This window comes from Cyprinus carpio, chromosome B22 (genome assembly GCF_018340385.1).
Source record: "Cyprinus carpio isolate SPL01 chromosome B22, ASM1834038v1, whole genome shotgun sequence".
In the NCBI taxonomy this organism is placed as follows: domain Eukaryota; kingdom Metazoa; phylum Chordata; class Actinopteri; order Cypriniformes; family Cyprinidae; genus Cyprinus; species Cyprinus carpio.
Window position 1 is genome coordinate 2,054,644 of NC_056618.1, and position 20,417 is coordinate 2,075,060.

A 20,417-nucleotide genomic window follows, 5' to 3' on the forward strand; every position below is an offset into this window, starting at 1 on the left:
AGTTCTAAGAACAGTTAGCTGTTGCTCATTGTTTAGTGTTTTTGATAACAGGACTGAGAAAAATCTTTTGCTAAGAAACGTAAGCTGCTTTTCCACCGTCGGGCCGAACAGTTCTAAGAACAGTTAGCTGTTGCTCATTGTTTAGTGTTCCCACTGCTGAAATCAAGAGAAAGTCATTGAAGGAGGGAGAATCTGTCACTTTAGACACCCCTGAAGTAAAAATAAAAGTGATGACGTGGTATTTTAATGACTTTCTCATCGCTGAAATCACTGGAGATAAGACTCAAATCTGTGATGTTCAGTGTAAAGAGAGATTCAGGGACAGACTGGAGCTGGATCATCAGACTGGATCTCTGACCATCACAAACACCAGAACCACAGACTCTTTATACATTTTAGATTGTAAATTACAGATCAAATCCAGCAGAAACTGCTACAGTACCACCAGCATTAATAGCTTCACTGTTTCTGTCACCGGTATGTATAATTTTGGTCAGCTTCTTGCCCAAATGGTTACTGAAAACAAGGATATAATTAAAAAAAAAGTTACATTTGGAGTTGAGATAACCTCCAAAACAAGATGAAAAAAGATGTGTGGGAATACATTTGTGTGCAAATAAATGCAGAGTGTTTCTAAAATGTTTATGTTCCAATGCAGATTGCCGGCAACAGCCGTTTTAGCCCTGCTGAAAAAATAAAATAAAAACAATAGAAACATCACAGAATTTTTAGTGGTTTTATTGGTTATAATGGGAATTGTACTGGGTGTTAAAATCACTTAATCCTAATGGAACATGTCCCAAAATATATACCATTTTTTCAGTGGTTAAAAGTTGATGGTTTGTAATGATTGTAATGGTATTTGCAGCATTGTAGCAGGTTTGTATCGTTATTTCAGCAGTGAGGATAGTTTGTGGCTTGGTCTTCTTAGTGAAATCAGGAATAGTTAAATAAACTTACATCTAATCACACACATTTACAGCTGAAGAAAGGACGAAGCGGTTGGTTGAAAGTGAAAGTAGCGGAATAGCGGAAACTAGCGGCACACATTCATACTAAAACATACACTATAGACATACAGTACATTGGGATTTTAGAACACTTATATAAACTGTTACTGTGTTGATATTCGATCACTCTCCGCCTCCTCTGATGTGATGTAAGTTATTCCCTTCCTGTTCGTAGAGCCCTGAACGCGCTCGCTCCCTTCGGATCGGAGTCTCGCGGAGTATACCTGTGAAGTCCACTTCGAAGTGCACTTACTGTACATTACTGTCGAATGGAACGCACCTAAAGTCTCCGCCACTGAAGTCGTTCGCGCTTTGCTATTTCAGATTCTGGAAACGTAAAACGTAAACGGACCTCTCCGTCTTTAGCAGCATATAAACCATCATATCAATTATTTAGTCATTTCAGCGGTTCAAATGTCTCCGTTGTTCTTTTGTGGATTTTGTTAACAGGTCGTCGCTTTCAGTCGGTTGGGTGTGGCTCACAAACGAGCATTAATAATATCCATGGAAATCTGATTTTGTAGGAATCTACAACAATATGACTATCAGGATACTTCTGTCTTTTTGATAATGTGCGGTAAGTTTGCGATCTCTGTTTATTCCTAACATTGCATCACAGCATGTCTCATGTTATTGCCTCTTTAAGAAGTATGTAGTATAGTTATATAGTATATAGTCTGCTAAATGAATGCATGCTCTACTAATAAATATACTGACCTCTTTATTTTCTTAATTTACACCTCAGTAAGTCAAACTGTGTTTATTAGACATTACAAGCAGTGTTATATCAGTTCATCTCTAAGAGACTTTCTGTTTGTTCCTCAGGTGTGTTTGGTACTGAAGATGATGAAGGAAAGACGTTATCAGTGAAGGAGGGAGATTCTGTCACTCTAAACCCTGATCTCAACGAAACACAGGGATTTAATCTGATAGAGTGGAGGTTTGGAGGTGAAGGCTCCACCATTGCTAGAACCGATGGAAATGAGATCTTATATGCCAATGATGGGATATTCAGAGACAGACTACAGCTGAATGATCAGACTGGATCTCTGACCATCAAGAATATGAAAAACGCAGACTCAGGACTTTATAGAGTGACGGTCAGCAGCAGCAAACAGATGATAAACAAGAGATTCATTGTTACGGTCAGTGGTGAGTAACTCAGTACTGCTGAAGTGATGGCTCACAGCAGTATGTGAGTCTGTGAAGGGAAAGACTCAAACCTTCCTGTTAAATAACAAACTTCAGTGTACAATGGCATCATACTGTAACTTTCAGAGGACAAAACTTATAATAGTTATTGTTATAGATCAGACACATTCATGATGACCGTCTGTCTTTATCATTACAGTATGAGATCTTCACTTAGATTATATAGTGCTGATGTTTATAATGTTAGTTATAGGTCATATGAGATCTTCACTCAGATTATATAGTGCTGATGTTTGTTCAGGTGTGTCTGCAGGAGCTGTGTAGCAGGAATATTTGTTGTGTTTGCTGGTGATGGTAATAGTTGTTTTTTACTATCGCCGCAAGACCTCTGAACTACAAAAAAGAATAGGTAAGTATTACAATTAATACAGCATGAGAAAAATAATTTATTGTGGTTACCAGAGTGTAAATGTATAATATGATTTTGCACCATCTGTAGTTCTACAGTTTTACAAATTCTGTCTGTGATTGAATTAGCGCAATAAATGCATGCATGTGGGCAGGACTAAAGAGGCAATGACATAGAAGTAGGTGTTGATTATCTTCTGGAGAGGCGGTCTTTTGTCACACTATTACATCATACTGAGACAAAATCCGAAACGACTCATTTTATCGGCTTGCTTTTAATAAAAGCTGTTTTTGGACTAACGAGGAAGTTTCAAGTTCTGAAACTTAGTTTTTGTAGTACTATGACCTCTTAGGGCCGTGGCACATCAAGTTGATGGTTGAAAGTGACAGCATGTTGATTCTGGGTTGGGCTATCGGTGAGAGAAATCCCTCTGATTGGCTGTTCAGTTTATTAAATGGCAGCGATGAAGTGATGAAAGCAAGCAAAGAAGTCAAGATGGCAGAGACAGAAGGCTGTTCAAATTTTAAAATCATCTTACCTAAGCTTTTTTAAATAAGTGTCATCTGTCATAAAAAATTTAATATATGACTAATTTACTATATCAAAGTCTTCTCAAGTCATTGATGATTTGTGTGCGTTGACAGATGAGAAGACTGTGATAGTGAAGAAGGGAGATGATGTCACACTTCACACTGATGTTGATATGGAGGAAATATGTGAGATCCTGTGGACGTGTGAAGGTCTAGATGCTCGTATCGCTGAAATCAGAGACGGGACCAGAGAGACATTTGATGCTGCTGATGGCAGATTCAGAGACAGACTGATGCTGGATGAGACTGGATCCCTGACCATCAGAAACATTGAAACTGGACACGCTGGAGACTATATACTCCAGTTCAAGCGCTGCCGCAGAAGAAGATGGACCTTTTACAAAAGATTCAATGTTATGGTCAATGGTGAGCATCTCCTGTCTTTTAGTGTAATAATGATCACGGTTCTTCTTCATATATATATATAGTTTTTTTTTTCTGCAGGTAATTCTACTTGGAAGGCTAAATGTTCAAACTCCATTCAGAGTTTCTTAGTATTTCAATATCAGTCTTCATTGTGTCTGTTGGTGGTACTAAGCCAGGATTAAGCAGGCCCGGTTTCACAGACAGGGCTTAGACTAAGCCAGGATTAAGCCATAGTTCAATTAAGACATTTAAGTAATTTTTATTAACATGACTTAGAAAAAAACATTACTCGTGTGCATCTTGAGACAAAACAAAGGCACTGATATATTTCAAGATCAGTCAGTGCAGGTTTCTTCAGTTGAAACAGCTCAGATTTACACTTTAGTCTAAGACTAGGCTTAAGCCTCGTCTGTGAAACCAGGGGATACAGTCGTGACCAAAAATTTTGACAGGGACAAATTTTGTGTTTTGCGAAGTTTGCTGCTTCGGCTGTTGTGGTGTTCATTCACATTGTTTCTAGATTATTGTGTAGAGTGATCAGATGCATTTTAAACAATTGCTAAAAAGCTTAATTAGCCAAAAAATTAACTTTTCACATTAAAACAAATGTCACTGTTTTTTGATCCTGACACAAAATGACCAGCTAACATGAATCGACTAATCATATCAGAAACATGTGAAAGTCAGGTAAAATCATTTTTGTTCACAGATGTTCACATGCACTTGATCTAACTTTGCTTTTGTATCTGTCTCTTTCTATGTGCTGTTGGCACAAATGAAGATAGGACTATATCAGTGATGGAGGGAGATGATGTCACTCTAAATTCTGGTACTGAATTAAACAAAGATAAGCAGATAAAGTGGCTGTTTGGGGGTATCAGCATTTTGAAGGCTCCCATAGCTGAAATCAGTGGAGAGACCGGAGAGATCTTTACATATGAGGGTAAGGCTGATGGGAGATTCAGAAACAGACTGAAGCTGGATCCTCTGACTGGATCTCTGACCATCAAGAACACCAGCCCTGAACACTTTGGATTCTACGAACGCCAGATCAAAGAATGCAGAGGGGTTGAACACACACTATTTATGGTTTCTATCAGTGGTGAGTAGTATAATAATAAATGGGATAGTTCCCCCAAAAATGAAACTTTGTTGTGTATTTTCTCACCCTCAGGCCACTCGAGATGTTTTCTTCAGCAGAATATTAAAGAGATATATTTTTTATTTTTGCTAAAACCGTATGCATGACAACAGCTACTATCTCTCTGAGAGTCAAAAAAAAAAAAACATATGTGAAACAATCTGTCTGAGCAAGAAACTGAACATTATTTACAATATTATTACCTTTTATCTACAGCCTCTAATCTACAGACCTGACTGCGTTCAAAAGTCATAATTTTTTTTTTTCAATCATACTTACATCATCAGGTAAAAAATCGAGTAAAATGTTATTAAAATTACAAACATCTTTGTCTTGTCTTGTGACCTTTAAATACTATTGTGGACAGGTTTTAAGTTTCTTGCATAGACCTGTTGTTTTTCACTTCATAAGACCTCAATCTATGGTCAGGAGCCACTGGTATTAATTTTGTTTTGCCTGTATATTTTTGCATGCATTGACTTGAATCACCAAGGACCACAGTTTCTGTTAAAAATGTTCTACTGAAGAAAAACGTCACCTGCATCTTGGATGGCTTGAGGGTAAATTAGTAAATTAATTGCAAAATTTCATTTTTGGGTGAACCGTCCCTTTCAGAGTTTGTTCTTCAGATCATTTCTTTAGAAATCTATGATTCAAGTCTGAAAAACTCCCATTGAGCTATATAAGGACTATTCTGTTGCTGATTCACTTTCATGAGTTTTTCAGTCAGCTTTTATTTAGATCATCACTCTTCATAAAGCTCACTTTGATTTATGGTTTTGTCTCTGAGTCATCAAACTGAAGTTAAGAAAAGTAATATGAAGTTTCTTGTGAGAGAAGACCGATAAAACAACATCTAAATGATCTTTATATAGTAACAAACTAACTATGCTGCTCGGATGCACACACTTGATCTAACGGCAACATTGTATTTCTCTGTTTCTGGTGTTGTGTTGTCATAAACGAAGAGAGGATGATATCAGTGGAGGAGGGTAAGAATGTCACTCTAGAGATTGATTCTGAAAAACAGAAGGATGATCAGATTCTGTGGATGTTTGGAGCTGAAGAGACTCTCATAGCTCAAATCAAAGGAGAGAACAGAGAGACACATGATGTTGCTGATGAGAGATTCAGAGACAGACTGAAGCTGGAGGAGTCTGGATCTCTGACCATCAGTAACATCACAACTGAACACACTGGAGCCTATAAAGCACAGATCATCAGCCGTGGAACAACTTCATACAAGAAATTCAAGGTTGCTATGCTTGGTAAGTAACTGTCTTTTAAAATGCACATTAGTGTAAGAACGGTGATCACTGAAATGAACACAGATTTACACTAAACTGAATTCTAAATGTAAATGTGCATATAATCGTGTGTTATTGTAAATTAGATTTTTTTCTTCCTAAAGTTGGCAATAAGCAGGAGCATTTTTGAACACTTATACAAAATTATCCAGAATATTTTGTAGTATGAATATCTGAATATACATTAGCCTACATCAAAAAAAAAGAAAAGAGCCTCTGCTTTTAAACAACAGCAAAAACAAATCATTGCTTGTTTTTGTATCCAGAGATGCTGTACTATTTCAGAAGATGCATAATAGCGCCCCCTACCTTATAACAGTTAGAAGCTTTGCAAACTCATCGTTATAGTCTCCTCATTTCTCTGTTTCTATGTGCTGCTCTGACATATAGTGGAGTATGTGCCAGTGAAGAAGGGAGATGATGTTACACTACACAGTGACTCTAAAAAATACAGAAAAGCGATCAGATACGGTGGATGTTTGGAGATAAAAATCTCATAGCTGAAATCAAAGAAGGGACCGGAGAGATGGCTACATTTGATGATGTTCTTGAGGGGAGATTCAGAGGCAGACTGAAGCTGGACCAGCAGACTGGATCACTGACCATCACAAACTTCAGAACAGAACACACTGGACTCTATAAAATGAAGATCAACAGAAGCGCTGGAAAGTCCAAAAACAAGAGTTTTGATGTTTTTGCCAGAGGTGAGTCCCTACAGTCTGTGTATTATCATGCTTCATATATATCTGACAGTATATACCATAGCAATAAAATAAAATGTCTAGCATTGGAGATTTTGATATTTCATTTTTATCACAGTATGTAAATATATCCATATAGCACAGTGCTACTTAAAGTTATTGAAGAAAACATGCCTGAATAAGAAAATAAAGATCAGGACATACATGATGATAAAAAAATGTTTTAAAATAACTATATTTTTAAGCAATGTAAAATTATGTATATTTCTATGCTGAGGTCACCATTGCTTTGTGTAATTAATTAATTAATGCAATATAATTACTTAAACTAAACATGAATTATACATGTGGATGTGTGATATAGTGCAAGAATATGCGGTATTGCAACAAAATGTATATTTTTGTGCAAAAGATTCAGCATTTAGGGCAGTGTTGTTTTGCTTAATAATCATAATGAGTGTGATGATAATAATAAAAAGTGAGAAATGACCACAGAAGTGAATGGGGTCATATTTTGGAGATTATCAGCTTCTCTAATAGGAATCAATGTATATTTTAATTAAATAATTTAATTTATAGCCTAATGTTGTTTTGTTGTATGTTTTTTTGTGAGTAATTTGATTCTTTGTTCTTTATTTGAACAACAGAAATAACTATTTTGTGATAGTTATCGAGAAAGACTTGATCTAATGGCAACATGTTTGTGTTTCTCGGTTTCTGTGTGCTGCTGTGACAAACGAAGTGGCGATGGTATCAGAGGAGGAGACGAACGGTAAGATTCTGTTTTTTTGTGATGAATATCTTTAACTTTAAAACAATATCATGATCTGATGAGTGCGTTGTGGCTTCATTCTGTTGATTTATTCATATTTCAAACACAGTGTAAATGAATGTAAATGAACAGTTTGCATAAATTTAACCTATCAAATGTGTTGAATGATTTTGTATGTTGCATCTTAGTTTTGACATCTCATATACGAGTACATGCAGATCAGTTCAGTTCATCTTCTCTTTTTAATTAGTCATTGTCTCTGTATTTTCTGACTGATTCCACAGGAAATGGTAGTGAATGAGCAACACTAACATCAATATTTCTGCTTAATGGAGATAATCTGAATCTAGTGAATGAGCAACACTAACAACAATATATCTCCAGCTACAACAATGCAACATATTTCTGCCTTTTTAATGAGCCTTTAGAATCCGTCCAAAGAAAGTTAGAAATGAACCGCGTCCTTTGATTTTAGATGAACAGGGAAATGTAATGATAAAACCCATTGTATTACCTCTATTAGCAGTTTGACTCTGAAAGCTTAGTAGTAGTCAGAAAGATCATATATGGCTTTTATAATATATATTTTTTCCACAGCAGTATTTCTCTAACCATCACTTATGTAATAAGTAACACCAAATCAGGTTAATATTCATGTTCAGCTTTGAGGTCAGATCACATGACCTTCTCATCATGTGTAGAAATTCATCAGACTGTGTGAGACGATTCAGAAACATCTTTGACCATCAACGCATCCGACACTTGTGTTGTTGAAACTAACCAACTTCTCATCTAGTTCTCTCAAGTTAAGATTTTTATTATTTTACTTTTAAATTGTGAATGTTGCACCTTTTTTTCTACTGTATTAAATTAACTTAAATGTTATCCAAAAGATGTAAAGTGAATTGGATGTGAATGTAGAAGTGAATCGTATCTGAATGTGTATTCATGCCTAAGCACTTAAATTAGCCTTTGATCTTAAAAAATAATAATTTCTGTCCTCCAGTGAACATGCTTATCAGTTGGTGTATTGTTACAATATAATAAATAAATAAATAAGTAAAACTTTGTGAAATGTTCATACTAATGTTCATACTACAGATCTTTAGAGTAGATTGAATCTGACCAGATACAGTTGAAAAAGAAAAAACACACAGATGGCTGTAGAAGTTTAAAAAAGCTTTGAGTAAAGAACCCAATTTTATACACATTTTTATAATAAGGACTCATTGCTTATTATAATGTGAATAAAACACTGTGAACACTTACAATGAGACTGGTGTTATGTTGAAATTAATCATTGAGCGAATCTAAAGTAGTTGTTTCAGTGGACAGATTCAAAAAACAAAGTGAAAAAAAAAATAGTCTATGAAGTCTATAAAATATGAACAGCAAATTGAAATTGAGGTGTAATGAAATTAAAGACAACACCTGTCATCAAGAAAACCTGTCCGCCCACCAGAGGATATGACAGCCAATTCGGCATGGAGCGATGATTCTTGGCTTCGACCTTCCTCAACGACACTGACTAGAACATTTTTTAGTATAAGTGCATGTGCTCACATTTATTTGTGCATCAAATTACAGATAAAAAATACATATCAGTTTGTGCCTTATGTGATCTCGAATTGCAGAATATATTTTAGTACATGCATTTGAGCGACGTTCTTGTGTGCTGCGTATACATGCAGTTTGCAGCTTTAATCGCCTTTTTGGAGATTTCATGACTGACGACAGAACTAGGTATGCTCATATTTCTTGTGCGGGTTATTTATGATGAAGTGATATAGAACGTGCGCCACATATCTATATACTGTTGAAGAGTATATACTTTCGTGGCTCCGCCCCTGCTCTCAGAGAGAGGAGATGGACATCCGTCCATTTCCAAAGACTGTTTGCCAATTTTAGGAGGCTCTGAGATCTTGACTTTTTTTAAATCTTTTTCACAATAAGGAACACAAATAAATGCTTACATTATTGCCAAAAATCATAGACGCTATCCATATTTTGTTGATAATGTTCTAACTCAGTAAAGTGCATCAGGGACAAGACAAAATGCTTGGTTTAAGATTGATATAAGACATTATTTTATGTTAAAAATAATAAAATTTGACATTTTTATTGATTATAATGGGCATAGAAAAAAAACCCTATCAATTAACTTGGTGAACCACCATTTTTTTAAAACTTTAAAATATTACTGAATGACCCATAAAACATTTACAAGAGTCTTTGATGATAATAGACTAATATAATTAAACAAAGTACAATATGAAATAAATGGAATATCACATAAAGTACGTGAAAAGTAGGCTACTTTCAATTTTCCCATGTGTCCAGGAGAAGAATTCATCATTTCCTGGAAAACAAAGTAGGCTACCAAAAATGAAAATGGAAGTTGCAGCAAACGGGCTCTTTCCCTATACATCACAACTACATCACAAATTGTATATTTGTGCCTCATTTTATTTCTTTTCTCAAACAATGTGGTATATTTCTTGCTTATAAAATCCAAGATATATTTTTATAAATCCATTTGCACATAAAATCTATTGTTGATAAGTGTATTTGAATTTAAATCCTTTTTTTTTTTTTTCATCTTTACAAACTCCAAAATATGTCTCAATAATGATTGTTTCTTGTCTCCTCTTGTGGATTTGATGTCAAAAACCAGAAGGCTGTTTCCATAAAAATCCTGTCCCCCTCACTCGAACTATTGCGCCCATTCACACAAGATGAGTGTGAAAATAGATTTTAATTATGAAATATGATGGTTTATTAAAAAAAAATTTCTTTGGATTTCATGGTTCCACAAAGAACCATTATCTGGACCATAGAACGGGACTCTCAAAGCCAGTGAATGTCAGGGAATCGGTCGCAATGAGCTTCATTGTATAGCAGACGCAATGAAGTATTTCTGGTGCTTGTGGTGGTGTCACTTGTCTTTATTTGTGTTTAAAACTCACATTGTTCACATTTCAGTTCCTGGATGTCAGATTTTTTACTTTGGTGGCTATGCGATTGTTTTATTCAATACGTTGCCATCTGTATTTGCTAAGTAGCTTTTAATAGGCTAATCACCCAGAACGCATTTTTCATTCCACCGCTGTACTTTTCCGTTGTATTTCAATTTAAATGCGCTCCCTGACGTCTTGAATGCTGCGCTTCGTCTCAGGTCTTTAGCGGCTTCTCGCGCATAATTGTTGTGTATAATAGCCTACATCATTCTTAAGGAAATTCAGCTTCTAAAACACGTCCTCCAGACACTTTTAACTAAAAATAATGGGCAAAAGTAACTGTTAATATTCTAAAAATATATATTCTTTATGACGCGTGCATCCTACAAATACGACCTCCGGATGCAGCCTTCCGTTTGAGAAACTGCCAGAGTGTTTCCACTTCTGTGTGTCATAAATAATATGCTTCATCAAACGTTCAGCCAGCGGTCAGTGGGCGTCCGTCTGAGGCTGAGACTGCATGGTGTCTGAGAGCGACACACACCTCCAGATACGTCACAACTCTGAAGTCCAGAAAAGCTGCTCCATTCATTGAAAGTTGCCTACTGAAGCACGTTTGAGAAGAAACATGGGGACACAAATGCTTCTCGTTGGTTTGTTTGCAGTTTCTGCATTTCTTTTGCAAGGTAGGACATTTATTTGTTTATTTCTCATGATTTATTAACACATAGGCTATATGTAACCTGCCGGTTATAAGTAAAATAGATCATGTGTAAATTCACATCTCAATTCATGTGTTAAATTCAAAATAATTGAAAGAACATGTTGTGTTGACATTAAATTTGATTAAATCGTTATATCAGAATATTCAGAAATCAGAATATTGATAAAAAAAATTAACTCTACAATATGTTAAAGATGTGACTATAACAAAAGCAACAACGAATAGGCTAAAAATAAATTAATAAGAGGAACATTTTAAATGGTAAACATTTTCTTTATATTCTGCCTATATATTTTTTTCCTCTCATCCTTTCTTCGCCCCACAAATTGCACTTCACACCTGCTTTAGGGTTAGGGTTAGGGTTAGGGTTAACCTGACTTTTCTTTATAGAACTTCCTTTCCTATTCTCTCTTTCCTTTCTTCCATCTCTGACTTAAAGATTCCTGACTGCAGTGTCATTTCTGTTTTCTAAAAAAATATATGTCAGCTATAAAATAATCATGAATGTCATATTATTTAATGAATTTGAGTTTAATTACCAGAGGTGGGGACCAGTCACACACGGTCAAGTCCAAGCAAATATCAAGACTTAAAGGGTTAGTTCACCCAACAATTAAAATTAGCCCACATCCAGAGCCATGGGCAGCTATTTTTACCAACCCCTGGGGAGCAGTTCAGTGCCTTGCTCAGGTGCACTTCCCCCATGGTTATTGACGGGTGGAAGAGAGCGCTGTTCATTCACTCCCCCCACCTACAACTCCTGCCGGTACTGAGACTCGAACCTGCGATCTTAAACTCTCTAACCATTAGGCCACAGCTGCCCCCAACTTGACTTGAAACTTATCAGGACTCGACTTGACTTGCTAAGTGTGAACCCTTGACTTGACTTGCTTGATTTGTCTGAACTGTGACTCGAGACTTGGTGGTTAAAGGGTTAGTTCACCCAAAAATGAAAATTAGCCAATAAACGCACCCTCAAGCACCTTCTAGACATCCTAAGTGTATATGACTTTCTTCTTTCAGACGAATCCAGTCAGAGTTATATTAAAAATTGTCTTTGATATTTCAAGCTGTTTAATGGCACTTAGCAGGTGTTGCATGCATCAGTCCAAAAGCAGTTAAATAAAAAGCACCCATCCATTAAAAAAAAAAAAGTGTCTCACACGGCTCCGGGGGGTGAACAAAGGCTTCCTGTAGATAACTGGAATCAATGCGTTTTCACAAAGAAAAATATCCATATAAATAGTGTTGTCACGGTACCAAAAGCATTCAGTACCAATAGCAGTGAAAATCCACAGTTCTCGGTACCAATTTTGGTACCAAAGCAAAACACAAAAACATGCTAATTTAAAAAATTTACTATACTTTCATTTAATCCAAACTGTGGTACATATTTAAATTAAATGGACTTTTGAATTTTAAAGCCAAGAATAACCACTTAAAAAAAACCAAAAAAAACCCAGAACTGCTTTTCTGACTGATACGACACAAACAATGTTAACCATTTGTACATACTCTAGCACACATATTTTAGATTAACAATTCTTTTAAAAGCCTCTGGTGTGTAAAAACAGTAAATATCATCATGTCCTCCCATTTTTTTTTTTTTTTTTTTGAAGTTTGCAACCAATTTTACTTCTGTATTTTGATCTACTTTCGAGAGAAAGGAATTGAAAGAGGAAAGCAGAGGACGTGGTTTGTTTGTTTTTCTAACTCGAACTGATTGGATGTAGTAAAGTAGGCATTTCATTCAGAACGCGCTGTCAACGCTCATGGGGCACTGATAGTTGGAGGGGCGTGCTTAGGCTTATGCCTTAGGTCAGACTGACGTCATCACAGAAGGTCCGTCATTTTAGAGGGGAGGAGCATTCTCGGATTTGTATTAAAGATTATGAAGGCAAACAATATTTTTTTTGTGGATTGACTTGCACGGATGAATTGTTCACCACAAAAATAGCAAACTTTAATAACAAAATAAATAAACTCAAATAACATCCAAAGTAATACTCAGATAGTTAATAAAGAAACTTCTAATGCTCATTATATTACCATTAGCCGCACTTATGTTAATGATAAACTACTCAAATAACAGCATTTATTCAATCCAAAATTCAAATTAAAATATTTAATAATATTCATAACAGAACAGACTCGAAATCTGTTGTGGCGGCATATATATATTTTTCTGTATTTCTATTCCTTATGTATACTGTACATGATAACTGCATTCTCTGTGGGCCAGCAGCAGTGCCAACACAGAACTGAATGTTTGCTATGATAAAACATTGTCATTTAGAAATAAGATTACTGGGGTGTTTAAAGCAAGATTGCAATCTTTTAGTGATTTATTGTGCAGCACTACCAATTTCTGTGTAAAATAATAATATTAAAAAATCATAAATAAATTAATATTTACAAGTATGGGGTCTTGTGTTCTAAAATTAGTCTATCACTTAATTTTTACTTTTATGGTCAACTGATCCTGAGTTGTCATCAACTAATACATCGTATTCTATCCACATAACCCCAAATACTGGATCAAGAACCCCTGCTTTGACATTAGCAGGATCAGAGGATGGCAGGATTCCTTGGTCTCTGGCTGAGACATTTTACATTGACAGGGATGCCTTTCCTTCTTTTTGGATTTCTAAGTGATGGTTGAGGGGAGAGAACACAGAGAATCACAGTACTTATGGTTACAACTTTCTCTCCATGTGAGATCAGTGGCATCAGCAAAGGGCTTCAGAATGCTGACCACTTCTTTGATCTGAGCCCACACTCTTAGAGTGAAAATAACTGTTGGCTGTCGGAAAGTCAAATTCCATTTGAATTATGTCAAAATTATGTCTTTTTTTTCTGCCTTTCACTGCATGGTTTCGTCCCGTCTGTATGAGTCACTGAGTGAGATCAGATGGTAAACTGGTAAATCGAACCAGGACGATTTGGTTTTAGTTTTGCTATAGAAAATCTACAAATTTACACTCTGATTACATAGAGCAGCAGCAGCAGGAAGCGCATGAGGTTGTCAAATATTTTCTATATTTGATACAATCACACTGGCATGAGAATGTTCAGCGAGTCATATCATCAGCTGCTAAATTCAGATCTGCATTCGCTGGCTGGTGCTGAGTCAGAGACAGATGAGAGGGGCACCAGACATTCCCCCATCTGCGCTTGCGACAAATCCAAACTAAACATTCCCCCAACTGCACCAACTACCACTCGCACACCATCCCAGCTGCTCAAAAAAAAAAACAACTTTCGTTTTATATTTATATATTAACATATACGTAAATAAACATGTTAACATGAAACATATATACATAATTATAAAAAAAAAAATTGTTTTACAGTGAAGATCGTAGACAGACTAAGTACACGTAATGCGCCATTCCCGCATGTCACCTCATGTTTGTGGCTGACTGCAATGATCATAAAAAAGTGAAAGTGACAGGACATACAGCCAAGTATGGTGACACATACTCAGAATTCGTGCTCTGCATTTTACCCATCCGAAGTGCACACACACTGTGAACACACACCCGGAGCAGTGGGCAGCCATTCATGCTGAGGCACCCGGGGAGCAGTTGAGGGATTCGGTACCTTGCTCAAGGGCACCTCAGTTGTGGTATTACTCGCTCGAGACTCGAACCCGAAACCTTAGGGTTAGGAGTCAAACTCTCTAACCACTAGGCCATGACTTCCCCCCTAACTGATACCCATAACTGATGGAAGCTATAGCTACCTCAAGATGGCGGCGCATCCACATGCAGCGGCTTCTCTCTGTCCTGTCATAAACGGTGTTTTCGTGTTTTTTGTCTTGTAAGTCACAGTATTTTTGTACGTATTCATCGCGTCTACCTGTCTTTAAGCGCGCATACAGTCGTGAGTTTCTGCTGGATGTCGGCAGAACCGCATTTTTAGAGTTAAACTTCGTGCACGTGGAACAGCTGCGAGATCTTGGTCGGCTCCGGAGGCCTACACCATCACTGATCCCCACTGCTGCATCTCGCCCACAGTGGAGGTGCCACAAGCGGCGTGAGAGGAAGCAGAATAGGGGTAAGCGCGGAGGTATCCAGGCTAGGGCTAACGGCTTACCCACACAAGCCATCTATCCCCACCATATTACTGGCTAACGTATGCTCTTTGGACAATAAACTGGACTACATCTGATTACTACGCTCCAAGAGATTACAGACCTCCAAGAGTACTCAGAGACTGTCACTGCCTACATCACCAAGTGAAATGATGATGGAACAATCACAAAGACCATCACTGTCCAGGCCAATCAGAAGCCGTGGATGACAGGGGAGGTCTACAGACTCCTTAAGACGTGGAACGCTGCCTTCAGAGCTGGAGATGAGGGGGGCCTGAGGACAGCTAGGGCCAACCTGTCCCGTGGCATCAGACAGGCTAAGAGACAGTACTCCAGGAGGATAGCCCATCGATTCAGTGACAGCAGAGACACTCGGAGCCTGTACAGACCATTACGGACTACAAGCCCCCCACCGCGGACCTGTGACAGCAACATCTCTCTGCTGAATGAGCTGAACGCCTTCTTCGCTCGCTTTGAGGAACAAAACAGCTCCACTGCATAGAAGACTCCACCTCCTGGGTGTGCACATCACAGAGGACCTCTCCTGGACCGACAACACTGGCCAAGAAAGCACAACAGCGTCTCTACTTCCTCCGCAAACTAAGAAGAGCTAGAGCCCCGGCCCCTATCATGTGGGGGCACCATCAGAGGCACCATCGAGAGCATTCTGACGAGCTGCATCACTGTGTGGTATGGCGGCTGCAACGCGCCCTGCCGGAAGACTCTACAACGCATAGTGAGAGCAGCTGAGAAGATCGTTGGTGTCTCCCTCCCCTCCCTCCAGGACATTACGGGAACCCGTCTCACTCGCAAAGCCCTCTGCATTGCAGGTGATCCCACTCACCTGTCACACAGCTTCTTCGTCTGCTGCCATCAGGGAGGAGACTGCGGAGTCTCCAGGCCAGGACCATCAGACTGAAGGACAGCTTCTTTCATCAGGCTGTCAGGAAGCTGAACTCGCTTGACATGCACCAGATACTTTGTGCAGCATTGGTCTGCTTACTACCTCATTTAGCATAGAACTGACATCATTCTACTACCTCTTCAGTCAGTTAAATAAAAGAACTGCTCTCTGAGCCCTTTGTCACTTAATTAGACCGAATAAGCTTTTTTTTCTTTTTTTTGCACTACACAATCTTTTTATCTGCACTGTTTGTTCACCTCACTGGTTTGCACTCTATCTGCCATGTGCCCTTGCGCTGCTTTATTTAACATTATTTATATTTTTATAAGTTTTTTTACATGCCCTAATTTGTATAGTGTATTTTATATTTCATATTTTTACCTGTGTCTATCTGTATTTTTAGGCTCTACTGTTAGTGTTATCTGTATGCACCATGGGTCTGAGAGTAACGCAATTTCAATTCTCTGTATGTATGTACTGTACATGTGGAAGAATTGACAATAAAGCAGTAAGTACACATAAGTTCCTGAAAACTATTCCCGGGAAAAGACAACAGTAGTCCGGTAGCATTATTCGTCAGAACACTGGCGCGCCGAGATAAGAAAAATAAAAAAAAAAAAAGCCCAAGATGAGGCCCGTGCAACATTTTAAGGTACATTTATAGTTCTGTGAAACTTTTTTGGATGTTGATTACATTAAGTTAATAATGTGTTTTAATGTTGGTGAAAATATCACCGCAGCATCTGCCTTAATAAGAGTTTCCATGTTCCCTTCCGAAAATTAACCATAATTTGACTACAAAAAAAAAAAAAAAACCCCTGGTTATTGTAGCAATGATAACTACAAATTAACCATGACTTTGATGCTTCAAATCGCTTCAAATAATAATTTACGAAGTAAGTTATTCAGATAATATTTTTGTGGTAATAAAAACAGACCTAAGCGAACAACAACCTTAAAAATGCCATAAAATGCCTTATATGAAAAACAATGAGGCAATAATGATTGGTTAATTAATAATAATTGTATGGTTTCACTGAATAGCACTGTTAAAATACATAATGTAATCCAAAATAAACTATTTATGTACAATTACATAGGCTATTATTACAAATGCCTGCAAAGGGCGCCAAAGGCCTGATAATTGCTGTTGTAACAGGTGATCAAAATCCTTGTTTAATATTGACCAAACATTTAATTCAAATATCCACTTAAATCTTTAATTTTTGCCACCTTTTGCGCATAGAAATGCTAGCCTGAGTAGCCTCTGTAATTTCTTCAGCAAAAACATGTGGACATCACAGCCCCTTACAAAGACTAACCCTTGGTTTTATTGAAGTAAAATTTTCTTTTGTGTCATTTCTGAATGCTTGAGAGACTATAAAATCAGTCAGACAACTGTATCAGTAAATCATAGCCATAGGAGACTGTCTAGCTACAATTGTTATTTGTAAATAATAAAATGTAATAAAAAATTAGTTATTTACTTTTATATTTTATTAAAGTTCTATTTTGACCCCTACAGTAGGTGTTTTTTTTTTGTTTGTTGGTGTTTTTTTTTCCATAATAATTTGGGGAGGGGGCACAACAATACGATCCTGCTTAGGGCACCCATTTGGCCAGCAGCGGTCCTGACTGTGCATTAACCAATCACACAAGATTCTGTTGAGCTTATGAATGCAATGGCTAATCAAAGGTGTTCCGATGAGTCATCGCTAAAATGCCGGTGCTTCCTTCACCCCTCGCTGACTGAATACCTCTCTCTGGCGAATTCTCTCATCAGAAACAAAGTGCAGATGTTTGTATGAATCTGCAAGTAAGATATTGACAGGGCCGCTGCTGGCCAAATGGGTGCCCTAAAGAGAATAGTATTGTTGTGCCCCCTCCCTCAAAAAAATAAAAAAAAAAAAAAAAGAAAAAGAAAAAAAAGAAAAAGAACAACTACCTATAAAGGGTCAAAATATAACTTTAATAAAATTAAATAAATTGTAATTTAATAGTATTTTTTTTTTAAATTACAACTTTTGCTCTAGATAGTTAACTATGGCTATGATTTTATTAATACAGTTGTCTGATTGATTTTTATAGTCTCAAGCATTCAGAAAACACACAAAATAAAATTAAGCAGTTTTACTATAATATAAACATGGTTAATTTTGGTAAGGGTTGCAATGTCCACGTTTTTGTTGAAGAAGTTAAAAAGGCTGTAGCATTTCTATCGCAAAAAGGTGGCCAAAAATGAAATATTAAGTGGATATTTGAATTAAATGTTCGGGTCAATATTAAACAAGGACTTGATTGTCATGTACGTATAACAACAGCAATTATCAGGCCTTTGGTGCCCTTTGCAGGCATTTGTAAATAATGTAGCTAAATTGTTTATTTTGTATTAAAATTATGTAGTTTAACTGTTATTCAATTAAACCATATGATTATTATTAATTAACCAATCGCGTCGTTGTTTTATATAATACATTTTAAGTCATGAAAACTAGAATATATAAAGTCAGATGTGTCGTTGGTGGTGGTGAAATTATTACTGACATTAACTAACGTCAATAGTCAAAAAAGTTTAACAGGATTATGAACGTAGCTGCCTGAAAGTGATTTGCGCGGGGCTTCATCTCGGGCTTTTTCTTTTCTCTGCGTCCGCCGGACTGCGTTGATGTATTTTCCCTGATATAGCCTAGTTGTCCATTAATTATGATAATCATTTGTATTCAGCCCGCAAACATGCCTCGAAGGCGGCCATGCCGGCGCGGGCGCAGATCCAGAATGGCGCGTCACGTGTGTCTTACCTACTACGTTCATCATAAAATGCATCTTTTATTATTATATATAATATATATGCTCATGTTTAGATTTAATTTGTTTATATATTTCTGTATATGTTAATATCAGTATAAAACGAAAGTATTTTTTTTATTTATTTTTTTTAAGCAACTGGGACATGGTGCCCTCCAGGCAGTTTGGTGCCCTAAGCAAGCTGCGTACTCTGCGTATAGGGAGCGGCGGTACTGGATATTGATTTTCACAGTGGTTAACAGCTTCAATGGTTTTAATGGGAGTTTTTGAGAGCGCTTGAACTCTAGACTGTCAGTGAAAATGTTCTTTGATAATGTAAATTTTGAGAGGACACCCACCAAGATAGTGACTTAGCCAGTTAGCCAGAGGTTAATCAGTCTTATTTTTGGATTCATCTCAGACTAATCTACATTTTTATGTAAACTGAATTTAAAAAAAAAAAAAATATATATATATGTATATATATATATATATAGATATATATATATATATATATATATGACCAGTATTAAAAAAAAAAAAAGAGCTTACTCTTTTAAGACTAGTCATAACCTTTTATGCAAATGGCCCGATATCTGTTACTTAAGTAAAACAGACAGGTTTTTATGCATAGTTAATAGTTTTAATTTATTAGGCTACTTTGACCATAGCATATTATCTAACATAATCTATTAAAGTTTGACAATCAAGATATTCCATGATATAGTTAATGCATTTGGGAATGTTTCTAATAAAAATGAAAAAAAAAAAATAAATAAATCAATATAACATAAGTTCTGCTTTGTCTGCTGTGTGTGACATGACGCCTCTTCGGCGCCTGAGCTTTATTTAGTTACAAGAAGCAAATGGCACCCATTTGGTGGAATGGCTTAAGTAAATATTTTAGTACTAAATTAATGTCAGGTTGTTGTTGTAATGTAAATCTTTTTTAACCATACTTGAGTGCCTTTGTTCTTAATTTACTGTATAACTGTTTGTTTGGAATGTAGCTACACAAATACGCCATACAATACATTTATATCAAATTTATACGCTTATATTTACAGGACGAATGAGACAGTGCTTGTTTAAGTGTAAATACAGACAGAAAGGCAGAAGGGGAATGTGTTTGTTGCTGTCTGAAATAAAATTAAAATATAATAATAAATAATGTGTATTGTTATTTGAATGTGCTAATTTAACACATTTATAGTCTTCGGTGGTGTATGAAAGGCTATGCAATGATCACTTCTTGGTTGAACAAATGCAATATATGCAATATATGAGTCAAGATATGTGTGTTGTATGATGTATATTATGACGTACAATAAACAGTGTCTGGAGCACGCTCCCAAGAATTTCACTCACAAAGGCACATCTGCTGTGGTGATGTTACAATAAAAGTGATTTGATTTTATAACATGTGTGTTCTTCTGTTGAGTGAATTGGTGATGTTTTTTTATGCTGTTTGTTTAATCTGTAGAAAAACATTTTTACAGCACTT

General features: G+C 36.6%; 1 protein-coding gene and 1 pseudogene across 1 annotated transcript; both read left to right on the forward strand.

Moving 5' to 3' along the window:
* The window catches only part of LOC109062242, a 995,865-nt pseudogene that overhangs the window by 694,619 nt on the left and 280,829 nt on the right, over positions 1-20,417 (forward strand).
* Positions 2,488-7,454, forward strand: LOC109106570. The gene is made up of 6 exons (XM_042748990.1): positions 2,488-2,571; positions 3,216-3,527; positions 4,309-4,629; positions 5,637-5,936; positions 6,366-6,679; positions 7,419-7,454. Exons 1-5 carry the CDS (start codon positions 2,514-2,516, stop codon positions 6,473-6,475), a joined length of 1,101 nt encoding a protein of 366 aa, XP_042604924.1. The 5' UTR covers positions 2,488-2,513; the 3' UTR covers positions 6,476-6,679; positions 7,419-7,454.

Coding starts and splice junctions, on each gene's coding strand:
- LOC109106570 (XM_042748990.1), top strand. CDS start 2,514: ATGGTAATAGTTGTTTTTTACTATCGCCGCAAGACCTCTGAACTACAA. Junction 2,572..3,215: donor TGAACTACAAAAAAGAATAG/GTAAGTATTACA, acceptor GTGCGTTGACAG/ATGAGAAGACTGTGATAGTG. Junction 3,528..4,308: donor ATTCAATGTTATGGTCAATG/GTGAGCATCTCC, acceptor GCACAAATGAAG/ATAGGACTATATCAGTGATG.